This window comes from Melanerpes formicivorus, unplaced genomic scaffold (assembly GCF_026170545.1).
Source record: "Melanerpes formicivorus ecotype bairdi unplaced genomic scaffold, bMelFor1.0.p_v2 SCAF_9, whole genome shotgun sequence".
In the NCBI taxonomy this organism is placed as follows: Eukaryota; Metazoa; Chordata; class Aves; order Piciformes; family Picidae; genus Melanerpes; species Melanerpes formicivorus.
In genome coordinates, this window is record NW_027142361.1 from 24,536,569 (window position 1) to 24,549,482 (window position 12,914).

General features: G+C 44.6%; 1 protein-coding gene across 4 annotated transcripts in view; it reads right to left on the reverse strand.

The window, feature by feature from the left end:
- Positions 1-176: 176 nt before the first annotated feature.
- RIN2 (Ras and Rab interactor 2) overlaps positions 177-12,914 on the reverse strand; it is a 213,231-nt gene continuing 200,493 nt past the window's right edge. For all 4 annotated transcript variants that reach the window (XM_068143233.1, XM_068143231.1, XM_068143232.1 and 1 more), the window contains one exon: positions 177-2,104. In XM_068143233.1, coding sequence (XP_067999334.1) covers positions 1,787-2,104 — 318 coding nt within the window. In that variant the 3' untranslated portion in view covers positions 177-1,786. The remainder of the gene's footprint in view (positions 2,105-12,914) is intronic.

The following is a 12,914-nucleotide window of genomic DNA, read 5'->3' on the forward strand; positions in this document are numbered from 1 at the left end:
AAGTAAAGTGGGCTGAACAGCATGAAAAGCAGCAGCAGCAGAGTCTACTGATATACAAAACACCCAAATGTGAACCATTTCTTAAATAATTAAAACCAAAGCGCCCCCCCAAAAAAAAAACCCAACCTAAATCACACCAAAAAAACCCCAACCTACACCCCAAGAACCACAGCACACAAGATCCCAAAATATAATTCAGTATTACAATGTATTATTATTATATGCAAAACTCACGATTTACAAAAGGAAGTACAAAGATGTGCCAGGGGTTTCAGATACATGGCAAACTGACAAAACCACTACAGATCTCTCTCTCTCTCTAAGGTACAATACACCACGACATTTTTTTTGTAATACCTGGGGAGAACCCCCTGTCCCTCTAAAAAAGAGTAGCCCTAACTGACTTCAGTAGGGTTCAGAGTGTCACCCACAGCATCAGTGATCTTGGACAAACCTATACAACACCCACATTTAATAACCATTTTATGTATGCACACGTAGGAACGACTTTCACATCTCACCTACTAACTTAGGACCACAAAATTCTACAACACAGCCTTCAGTCCAGGACACACTTTGATGCTAGTGACACACTACACAAAATAAGTGTTCTCCTTCACCTCACTGATCTATTCAATCCTCTGCTAACACAAATAGTGTCTGGGATAGGTGCTGTCAAACCCCTCTGCCAATCTATGTCGCTGCTCATGTAAAAGTTCCTTACCAACCTCCTTTGCTTATGTTCTGCAAGGAGCCTGAACCAGCAGACTAGCACTTTTGAATCCTAAAATTAGGTTCTCTACATTCATTCTCTGTCCCTTCTCCACATCCTTTTCTTTCAATTTGCTCTTCCAACCCCCCTAGTTCTGTCTAAAACAATGCCTAGGAATAATAATCCAGCTAACAGTAAGTACATCAAGCTCAGAGAAAGGCACTCAAATTGCCAGTGCCCCAGTTACAGTCTTTTTAACAGAGAACAAGCTCTCATAAGAACTTCCCTGGAATAGGAAAAGAGAAAGAAACCACAAAGGCTTTCCTTTTTAATGCAATACTCTAAAACCAGCAAGAGATTTATTCTTGTATATTAAATGTTTAAAAAAAAAAAAAAGCACATGCATAGTTATAGAACATTTTATAGTTAAAAAAATATTTCAAGAGGGGAAAAAAAAACCCACCAACAACAACCCAACCCTGACAGTTTACCTGCAACTGCTATAAAATTTATATATATATATATAAAAAAAAGGCAATTTTCTGTAATTTCAAAACAGAACAAAACAAAAACAAATCAAAATTAGAGAGAAGAGGATGCAATCATCCAGTAATTAAGAGTTAACTGATGCCCTGCATCGGACAAAGTCGAGCTGGTGAAACTGAGCTCATACCAGCCAGTTGTACTGTGATGCTTGTCCAGCATCCACAGATGACATTTGGCTAAAAAAAAAAAGGATGAGTGTAAGAAAATAGATACTTTTTTCTCTTTTTTTTGCATGCTACAGCAAAAAAAAAAGAATTCGACCTGCAGAGGGCCACGGGATAAAATGTGACTTCAAAAGAGTCTGTGGCACAAAAAATGCAGCTTCATGGGCTGTTGACTCAAGAGATGCTGGTGGGACGTAACTGGCCACAGGAATGGTTTGCAAGCAATGCTACAAGTGTCTGTGTGTGTGTGTGTTTTATTAGGCATTTATGGTTTAAGGCCTGGTCTAGCTCCTCAGGGAGACAGCCAGCGAGGATCTCCTCCACAGATACCAAGGAACAGTAATGAAATGCCAAGCTGCCGGGTTTAAGGAGCTGAGTCCTCGTTGTTTTGGAAGATGGCACCATAGGAGTCGCTGTTAACGCGCTTGTAGACGAAGTGAAAGACCTGGGGCTGCGGGCGGCTGTGCAGCTCTGCCTTGATTTTCTGAGGGTAGGTGTCCTCTGTCAGTTGCTGCCAGGTGTCATCAACAAAAAGAAACAGGCTGTACTCTTCTGGATTGTCCACTTTAAACTTTTCAGCACAAAGCTGGCATACATCTTGGGTTGTGATGTACGGTCTTACTAGTAAGGTCTTTCCTGTACATCCACTGTTAAACTCCTGGAATGCAACACGAAGGTAGTTCTGTAGGGGGAGAAAACAGACATCAGAAACTCAAGAACCCCACAAAACTCCTCCTCTGAGAACTGAAGAGTCAGCAACAAACATCAGGCCTCTCCATATTCTAGTTGTGAAACACACACCAGTGATTCCTGTATGTTATGGCCACCTCCTGAATTGTTCTAGTGGTGGTAAAACTGTTGCCAGCCCATGGTGGGCATAACTCTACTCTGCCCTGGTGAGACCTCATCTTGAGTACTGTGTTCAGTTTTGGGCTCCCCAGTTCAAGAGGGACAGGTATCTGCTGGAGAGGGTCCAGCAGAGGGTTACAAGGATGATTAGGGGACTGGAGCACTGCCTGGTGAGGAGAGGCTGAGGGACCTGGGGCTTTTTAGTCTGGAAAAGAGAAGACTTAGAGGGGATTTAATCAATGTTTATAAATATCTGAGGGCTGGGGGTCACGAGGGAGGGGGACAGGCTCTGCTCACTTGCTCCCTGTGATAGGACAAGGAGCAAGGGATGTAAGCTGCAGCACAGGAGGTTCCACCTCAACATAAGGGGGGAACCTGTGAGGGTCACAGAGCACTGGAACAGGCTCCCCAGAGAGGTTGTGGAGTCTCCTTGTCTGGAGACTTTCAAGGCCTCTCTGGATGCATTCCTCTGTGACCTGAGCTAGATTGTATGGTTCTGGTCTGGCAGGGGGGTTGAACTCGATGATCTCTTTGGGTCCCTTCTACCCCCTGACATCCTATGATAACAAACATTCATAAGCCAACATTCTCCTTTCTTTAGCTTACATTCAAACCCTGCAATTAAAAGCAAATAGATACAGCCTGAAAGCCACATGGAAAATGGCAGTGGCTTTTAACAGGGCTTGATGTCTGGCCTTACTAAAAAAGAAAAGGTTGCAAAGCAAAATAAACACCTACAGCAGTACACCCTGGAGATGCTGTTGCCATTGCTGGGTCAGTACTGTGGAACAGAAGCTTCACAAAGTGTATTAGCCAGAAGGAAAAGAAAGACTTTAAAAAAGCCTCTGCCAGCAGCATGCAAGGGTGTTGCTCACAAGCTGCTGCATGCTAAACTGTTTGCACTTGTGTGGCCGGTTGACGTTGCCCCCTTAAGAAAGAGAATATGGTGGACGGAAGTTGGTAAACGGAAGGAATAGTCTAAACTAATTTCATTGGTGAAGTGGGAGGAAGCACTTTTCGGAACTGGGAGTGAACTGGACATTTCCACGACTTTTCTATCAGTCTTGCTTCCGCCTTTCTACGGTGCGGCTGCTCTCTGTCCCTGTGCTGGGCTTTCTGCCAAGGCTCCGGCCTTGAGAGAAAAACTGATAAGGCCTGTATTAACTCCTTTCCAATTAACACAAAACTGCTTTTTAACTTCTTTCTTTCGCTCTCTCTCTCTTCTAACCTAATCTGGGGAAAGGGGGGAGAGAGGGGAAAGAGGGGGTGGGGAACCCCCCTCTCTGCCGAGAGGGGTTCACTCTCATTTCTGTGTTACTCTGTTGTATATCTTTGTATATATTGTAGATATTGTAAATTTGTAAATATCTCCCTGCAAACCCTACATCGCTTTGTAAATATAGCTCCACTGCTTTGCTAATTCAGCTTGCGAGGTTTTTTTCCTTTCCCTTCAATTTATTTTTCCCTTTTACTTTACAAGGGGGAAGGGAGGAGGCTTCTTGGCCTTGCCCTTCCACCCACCACATATTTTTTTTATTGGCGCCCAACGTGGGGCACATAATTAGTTTAATTTATTATTTGATTGATTTAGTGTTTTCCAGCTGAATTAGCAAACATGAAGGTATTGTGGTTTGTGGAGCGATTATTCTTTTCAATTTTTGGGGCTCTGGTTTACAGGTATTGTTTGGGTTTGATTTTGGATTACCTGGGTAAATATTTGGTGCGGACAATTTATATGTGGGTTATGTATAGAGTTAAATTATGGTATGGAAAATGTATTAATTTATTATGGCCAGTGAGATACAGGAATGTTACCTCCACCACTCTCCCAATTGAGATAAAGAGTTTTAAGATTCCGCCTGAGGAGACAGTAACTTTAGGTGATGCCTGGGATCCAAAGGTGATTTATTTCATGTCTATAATTCTGCTGCTGGTGATAATTAACGTGTATCTGCTGGTCTCTTTGCGGCGAGAGAGAAAGGTGTCCAGAGCTTGTTTTGTTATTAAAACTAGATCAAAAAGAAAACGCCGTGGCTCTCGATCAGTCCCAGAGTCATCTAGTGATGAGGACTGTGGAGAACCCGTGTCAGTTAAAAAGAAGGCTAAAAAGTTAATTGGTAAAGCAGCTCTAAATGACTTTGCTGATTCTGGCAAGCAGCCAAGGGCATCGGCTGGTATCAACATGGCACCTACTCCTTCTCCCACTCCTTCTCCTTCTTCTTCTTCTCCGTCGGCCAGTAATGGAGCAACGTCACTTCCACCCACTCCCTCGGTGGGACCGGAAGTCACTGCCCCAGCAGCTGATTTATCTCAGGACCTGTCAGCTTCCATTAAGGTGGCTGTAAATTCAAACACAGCTCCAGTTAAGGTGGCTCCTTTAAAGACTAGAGCTGGAAAGGGCAAAGATGGAGAAGAAGAGGAGGAGACTGATCCTGGTGAGGGGCCCTCTACTCTAAAAGATCCTGCTCAGGAGGAAGAGAAGGTTTGTTTTAAAGATCTAGCTAACCTAGTGAGATCAAAGCAGGATAGAGATGAAGCTAGGAAAGCAGCTGGCAAAGGTGGTTCTCAGCTTAAAGAGATCCTTAGGAGAATGACAGCAGGATTTTATGGGCAAAGAATTCAGGGAGATGAAGATGAAGATGATATTACAGACTGTTCGTCACCCCGGGAGGAATTGAGAAATGTCCGTAAAGATTTCACCAGGGCAGATAAGGAGCCAGTTCTAGATTGGCTTAGTAGGTGTTATGATACAGGTGCTTCAGCTCTAACAGTTGGAGACAAGTCAGCAGCTCAGTTAGGAACTCTCTCAAGGGACAATGGAATAGATAGACATCTAGGTGAAGCTCTCGGTAAGGTTAATCTGTGGATACGCCTTTTAATAGCGGTTGCCCTGAGATACCCTTCCCGAGATGATCTCCCATGGAATCCTAAACCCTGGACTACCATAGATGAGGGAATTAAGCGCTTGAGAGAATTTGCTGTTAGAGAGCTACTCTATGGTGAACATGAAACTCTGAATCCTGATGACATTCCTGTGGGTATTGGTCTTGCTAAAAAGATCATCAAACTTGCTCCTTCTAATTATGCAAACATTCTGGCAAGCAGAATTGTGTCAAGAAGTTATGGTGGAGCTTCTCCTACGGTTGGCCAATTCAGTGATCAAATGAGACAATTGGAGGATAGCATGACACGTGGTTCTTTGGTGTCGGCCATTAAAACTATGTCTGGTGATATTCAGAATTGCATTAGAGAGTTAAAAGATGAATTTAGAAATTCCATATCCCAATTGGCACAAAGGGATAATTTCAATTCTTCCTCCAGGTGGGTACAAGTTTCATCTGTGAGGAATACACGTCCTCCAAGGAGGTCATTCCAAAACAGGACATTCCAAAATAGGTCATTCCAAAACAGACCACCAAGGCAATCACGTAGAACTATTTGGATAACTCTGCGTGATCAGTTTGGTGAGAACATGAACCGCTGGGATGGCCAACCAACTTCTAATCTTTTCAGGAGACTGAGGGAATTGCAAAGTGGCAGAACCCGAGGTAGCAATACCAGAAGGGTAGCTGTTACTTCCACAGTTCCCCAGAAAGACTCTTATGGCTCCAACAGTGGCTCCAGTTATAACATGCAAAGTTATAACACTGCACAATATGTGCAATGCACATGTGCGCATGTTCCCCATAACTAGGGGTGCCCTGCCTCCCGCCAGGGGGAGGAGAGGGATAACAGAGATAATAGAATCTATTGGGATGTGTACATCCAGTGGCCTGGCACTTCACAATTTCGGAAGTACAGGGCCTTGGTTGACACAGGAGCTCAGTGCACCATAATACCATCAAATTATCAGGGATCAGAGTCTATAACTATTCTGGGAGTCACTGGTGGATCTCAAGAATTAAGTAAGGTAGAGGTTAATATAAGTTTAACTGGTAAACAATGGAGGAAGCATACAGTTGTGACCGGACCTGACGCATCTTGTATTTTGGGAATTGATTTTCTGAGAGAAGGGCGTTTCAAAGACCCTAGAGGTTACAAATGGGCTTTTGGAGTAGCTTCAATAGAAATTGATGGACAAAAATTGAAGCTGTCTGCTAGACCTGAACTTTCTGATGAATCTGCAGTTGTGGGACAACATAAGATACAGGACATTAAATTGCCGGTTGCTTCTCAGACTGTGCATCACAGATAATACAGAACCAACCGTGACTCTTTGTTGCCCATTCAGAATCTGATTCGTCAGTTGGAAAGTCAGAAAGTCGTCAGCAAAACTCATTCACCTTTCAACAGTCCAGTGTGGCCTGTGCGGAAGCAGAATGGAGACTGGCGTCTGACGGTAGACTACCGAGCCCTAAATGAAGTGACACCACCTATGAGTGCAGCAGTACCAGACATGATGGAACTGCAGTATCAGCTGGAATCCAAAGAGGCCAAATGGTATGCTACCATAGACATTGCTAATGCATTTTTCTCTATTCCCATAGCAGAGGAATGCAGGCCTCAGTTTGCTTTCACCTGGAGAGGAATCCAGTACACTTTCAACAGGCTGCCAATGGGCTGGATCCACAGCTCAAGCATCTGTCATGCAGTGATCCACGATGCTCTGGAGAAAGGCGGTGCTCCAGAACACATCCAGTTCATCGATGATATCATCGTCTGGGGTAAAACTGCTGAGGAAGTCTTCAAGAAAGGTAACAAAATCATTGACATTCTTCTGAATGCAGGTTTTGCCATCAAGCGAGACAAGGTGAAAGGACCTACCACAGAGATTCAGTTTCTGGGAGTGCGGTGGCAGGATGGACGCCGACACATTCCAGTGGATGTGGTAAATAGAGTCTCTACCATGGCAAGTCCCACCAACAAGCAAGAGACCCTACGTTTCTTGGGGATAGTGGGATTTTGGAGACTGCACATTCCTGGATACAGTCAGATTGTGAAACCTCTGTATGATGTGACTCGAAAGAGAAACCATTTCCACTGGGGACCTGAACAACAAGCAGCCTTTGACCAGATAAAGCAAGAGGTAATTCAAGCAATGGGTCTGGGACCTGTTCGAGATGGTCCAGACATTAAGAACATTTTGTACACGGCTGCAAGTGACAATGGTCCAACCTGGTGCTTGTGGCAAAAAGCTCCAGGTGAGACACGTGGACGACCTCTTGGTTTCTGGAGTCGAGGTTACAGAGGTTCAGAGGCTAATTATACTCCAACAGAGAAAGAAATTTTAGCTGCCTATGAAGGAGTGAAAGCATCTTCTGAAGTGATTGGAACTGAATCACAACTTCTCCTAGCTCCCAGATTACCAGTTTTGAATTGGATGTTCAAAGGCAAAGGTTCCACACCACATCATGCCACAGACTCAACCTGGTCTAAGTGGATGGCTCTGATAACACAGAGAGCTCGAATGGGAAATCTTGAAAGGCCTGGTCTAGTGGAGGTGATCTCAAGTTGGCCTGAAGGCATCAACTGTGCTAAACCTCCAGAGGAGAAAGTAACTCGTGCTGAGGAAGCTCCTCCTTACAATGATCTTTCTGATGATGAAAAGAAATACGCTTTGTTCACAGACGGTTCCTGTCGTCTTGTTGGGAACAAGCGAAGGTGGAAGTCTGCAGTGTGGAGTCCAACACGCCGAGTTGCAGAAGCGAAAGATGGAGAAGGAGAATCCAGTCAGTTCGCAGAGGTAAAAGCTGTCCAGCTAGCTCTCGACGTAGCTGAACGTGAGAGATGGCCAAAGCTTTATCTCTACACCGACTCATGGATGGTAGCCAATGCTCTATGGGGTTGGCTAAAGAACTGGAAGAAGAGTGGTTGGCAGAGAAAAGGAAAACCCATTTGGGCAGCCAACCTATGGCAGGACATTGTTGATCGAATCGAGAGAATTCCAGTGAAAGTGAGACACATCGATGCTCACATTCCTAAGAGCAAAGCTACTGAGGAACAGCAACACAACCATCAGGCAGATCTAGCTGCAAGAGTTTCTCAAGTAGACATGGACTCTAATCTTGATCTCGACTGGAAACACCGAGGTGAGATATTCTTAGCTCGGTGGGCTCACGATTCATCAGGACATCAAGGCAGAGATGCGACATACCAATGGGCTCGTGACAGATCCATAGACATTTCCATGGATGCTATCACGCAAGTCATCCATGACTGTGACATTTGTGCTGCTATTAAGCAGGCAAAACGACTTAAGCCCCTGTGGTATGGTGACAGATGGTCCAAGTACAAGTATGGTGAAGCTTGGCAGATTGACTACATCACTCTACCACATTCTCGTTCTGGTAAGCAATACGTGCGTACTATGGTAGAGGCAAACACTGGATGGTTGGAAACTTATCCAGTTCCACATGCAACTGCATGCAACACCATTCTTGGTCTGGAGAGACAAATCCTGTGGAGACACGGAACTCCAGAGAGGATTGAGTCAGACAACGGAACTCATTTCAAGAACAACCTTGTAAAGAACTGGGCAAAAGAGCACGGTATTGAGTGGATATTCCACATTCCCTACTATGCACCAGCTTCAGGGAAGATTGAACGCTACAATGGTTTGTTGAAGACCACTCTCAAAGCCATGGGGGGTGGATCTTTGAAAAACTGGGAAAAACATTTAGCACAAGCAACCTGGCTGGTAAATAGTAGAGGTTCAGTGAACCGAGCTGGACCTGCACATTCAGATTTGCTACGGAAAGTAGAAGGTGATAGAGTTCCTGTTGTTAGAGAAAAGAATCTGTTAGGTAAAACTGTTTGGGTATTTTCACCCTCAGGAGAGGCTAAACCTGTCCGAGGGGTGGTTTCAGCTGAAGGTCCGGGTCACACTTATTGGGTAATGCAAGAGAATGGTGAAATTCAGTGTATTCCACAAAGAAGTTTAACTTTAGCTGAAAGAGGTTAATTTCAAACTGTTGTATAGCTACATCGCGTCCAAAGGAAGAATCAACGAGGAGTCTACGGTGCACGAACCCTGAGATCCCTGAGAGCCCTGAGTCAACTAAGAGACCCTGAGATTTCCCTGTTTCTCTTTTCTTCGCTTCATCGGTGAAGAAATGAACTGTTTTCCATTTTTCTCATTTTCTGATTTTCTTGGACTTTTGAATCATCTACATCTGAGCATAGCCGGAATGGACTATGAACTTTACTCACGAACTGTAAATATCGTTTTGGATTAGATGGACAGTATGAACAGCCAATGAAATTGTTTAGAAGGGGTGGACTGTGGCCGGTTGACGTTGCCCCCTTAAGAAAGAGAATATGGTGGACGGAAGTTGGTAAACGGAAGGAATAGTCTAAACTAATTTCATTGGTGAAGTGGGAGGAAGCACTTTTCGGAACTGGGAGTGAACTGGACATTTCCACGACTTTTCTATCAGTCTTGCTTCCGCCTTTCTACGGTGCGGCTGCTCTCTGTCCCTGTGCTGGGCTTTCTGCCAAGGCTCCGGCCTTGAGAGAAAAACTGATAAGGCCTGTATTAACTCCTTTCCAATTAACACAAAACTGCTTTTTAACTTCTTTCTTTCGCTCTCTCTCTCTTCTAACCTAATCTGGGGAAAGGGGGGAGAGAGGGGAAAGAGGGGGTGGGGAACCCCCCTCTCTGCCGAGAGGGGTTCACTCTCATTTCTGTGTTACTCTGTTGTATATCTTTGTATATATTGTAGATATTGTAAATTTGTAAATATCTCCCTGCAAACCCTACATCGCTTTGTAAATATAGCTCCACTGCTTTGCTAATTCAGCTTGCGAGGTTTTTTTCCTTTCCCTTCAATTTTTTTTTCCCTTTTACTTTACAAGGGGGAAGGGAGGAGGCTTCTTGGCCTTGCCCTTCCACCCACCACAACTTGTACACTGTGGTATGCAGACAGTAATCCATCCTCATGTAGGGCACTTTCATCATGTAACTGGTGGCAATTTGGTGTCTAAGCCTGTTGCAACCAAGCTTCACATGACAGCATTTTTAATTAAGGTTTAGAGGGATGCAGACAGAAAAATTACCCTCCAAAACTGGAGTCAATCCATGAGATTTTTGAGGCAAAACTTGAACCTGTTTTCTCTAATGAAACTGATGGATGCTTACAGCTCTGGTAAGATAGACCAATTTTATATATGCCCTACAAGGAAATTCAGGTCTGCCTTTCAGAAAGCATTTAAGAAGTGAAATAAAAAGGAACAACTGGAGGAGGGGAAAAGAAAATAAATTCAAAATCAGCCAACCAAACCAAACCAAAAAACCCACAAAAAACTTGGACACATGAACAAAGCAGCCTGCTACCATGTGCTTTAAAAAAACCCAACCAATTAACTGCAATTAAAGACTAAAACCCAAGAAAATTAAAGGGGGGGGGGGGAATGACACTGAGAATGACCTGTCTGTTGACTAAGCCTGTACCTATGTTTGTATGCTGAATAAATGGCATGCTAAATCACAATGGTAAAAAGTGACACTTCATAAAGGCAAGCTGTTAAAAGATAAGACTGAGAAGAATTTTCACATGATGGATGTCCCACTCTTGTCTTTATTGAAGTATTTTTGATAGCTTGTAGGCCGAAACCCTGAAGCTTTGCAACAGCATTTAAACCATTGGGACTGAACCTGATTGATCACAGAATTGTTCAGGGTTGGAAGGGACCTCAAGGATCATCTAATTCCAAGCCCCCTGCCATGGGCAGGGACACTTTCTACTAGATCAGGTTGCCCAGAGCCACATCCAGCCTGGCTTTACAAACATCCAGGGATGAGGATTCCACCACTTCCCTGGGCAACCTGTTCCAGTGTCTCACCAACCTCATGGGGAAGAACTTCTTCCTAATATCTAATCTATATCTCCCCTTTTCTAGCTTGGATTCATTCCCCTAGTCCTATCACCACCCAACACCCTAAAAAGTCCCTCACCAGGTTTCTTGTAGCCCCCTTCAGATACTGGAAAGCCACAATAAGGCCTCCTCAGAGCTTTCTCTTCTCCAGACTGAACAGCCCCAACTCCCTCAGTCTGTCTTCATAAGAGAGGCGCTCCAGCCCTCTGCTCATCCTCATGGCCCTTCCCTGGACACATTCCAGCATGACCACATCTTTCTTGTAATAGGGGTTCCAGAACTGGACACAGTACTAATTAGAACTAATCCTTTTAATTTTACATAGTATGGAGAAATATATTAAAAATCAACCCAAGGTAAGGTAAAACAAATTTCCAGTTTGGTTAACACACAGATTCACAGATTGCATTGGGCTGCAAGGGACCCTCAAAGGTAATTTTGTCCAACCCCCCTGCAGTCATAAGGGACACCTCCAACTACCCAGGGCCATATCAGATCTGATCTTGAATGTCTCCTGGCACAGAGGGCCTGTCTGTAAGTGCCTGGCCTTTTAGGTGGAAAGGATTGCTTTAAGGAAAGGCTGAAGTTTGTGCAAATGCCTGTAACTCTTACACTAAGTGTTATGAATATACTTGTAGGAAAGCAGAAAGTATCTATGGAAGGTTTCAGGACAAGAAAGAACAACAGGCCACTGATACTGGAAGGATGGCTTGATGATAAAGAAGAGCTGACCGTGGTAAACAACCTGACGTGACAGACAAGAGGACGCTTGCCTCCATGCTGGAGAAGACCAACCTGATATGGGATGAAGATAACAATGGACAGCTGCATATCAAAGGAGAAAACCCAATTAGCAGCAGTGGTGCAAGAATGTCAGGGAATTACTTACCCTGCCCGATTTTTCCTATATAAGCTGCTTGTTCTGTACCAATAAACGATTCCTGCCTCACCAACATGGGAGTCCGTGCATGCTTTCCGAAATAATGGCGCCCGTATCGGGAATTTCAGTGAGATCTTTGTCCAGACTCACCCTCGGATTGCACCCCCAGTGAGCCGAACAGAAGAAGTGAGCAAAACGACGCGTCCATCCCCTACATTTGCAGGTCAGGTACGGGGACTGCGGCCGGGGAAGAATATGGGCCAGGGAGCCACGAGATCACAGCAATTGCACCATGATGTGCTTATGCGAATTATCAAAGAGCAAGGGTACAGACTGAGCTCTCAAAAACTTACCCTTCTTTTGCTGTGGATAAATCGCAATTGTCCCTGGTATCCTGAATCAGGGACATACGAATTAACAGAGTGGAACAGGGTTGGAGAGACCCTCTCAGAAGCACAAAAATTCGGGGATGATTTTTCACCGGACATTTTAATAACGTGGCGCATACTATGGCTAGCGCTGACCACGCTAATGAGTAAACCTAACAGCACTTCACCCTCGGGGACTCTAAACGCTCCCATTACCCGTGCTGGCTCTCAGAAGCAGGTTGAGCTTCCTACAAACAACACAACACAGAGAAAAAAGCGGTCTGGCCGCAGGGCACACGGGGGAGGAAAGAATAGGCACTGATGACCCGCTAATGAGAACACGGACACAAAAGCTCCTAGTTCAACAGCGAAAGAGGCCGTTTGACGTGCCCCTTAAGAAGTCTAAGACATTGCCTGATGCAAATGCAAAATACGCAGACAGCGGCTCTGAGTCAGACCCAGAGCCGCATGACCCTTTCAATCAGGGCTCCACCGATACAGAGAAGGAGCCAGGTTTATATCCACAGGTACCTCCGCTTAAGGCAGATGTCGCAGCTACAGAAGGAGCAAATCCTCAAACG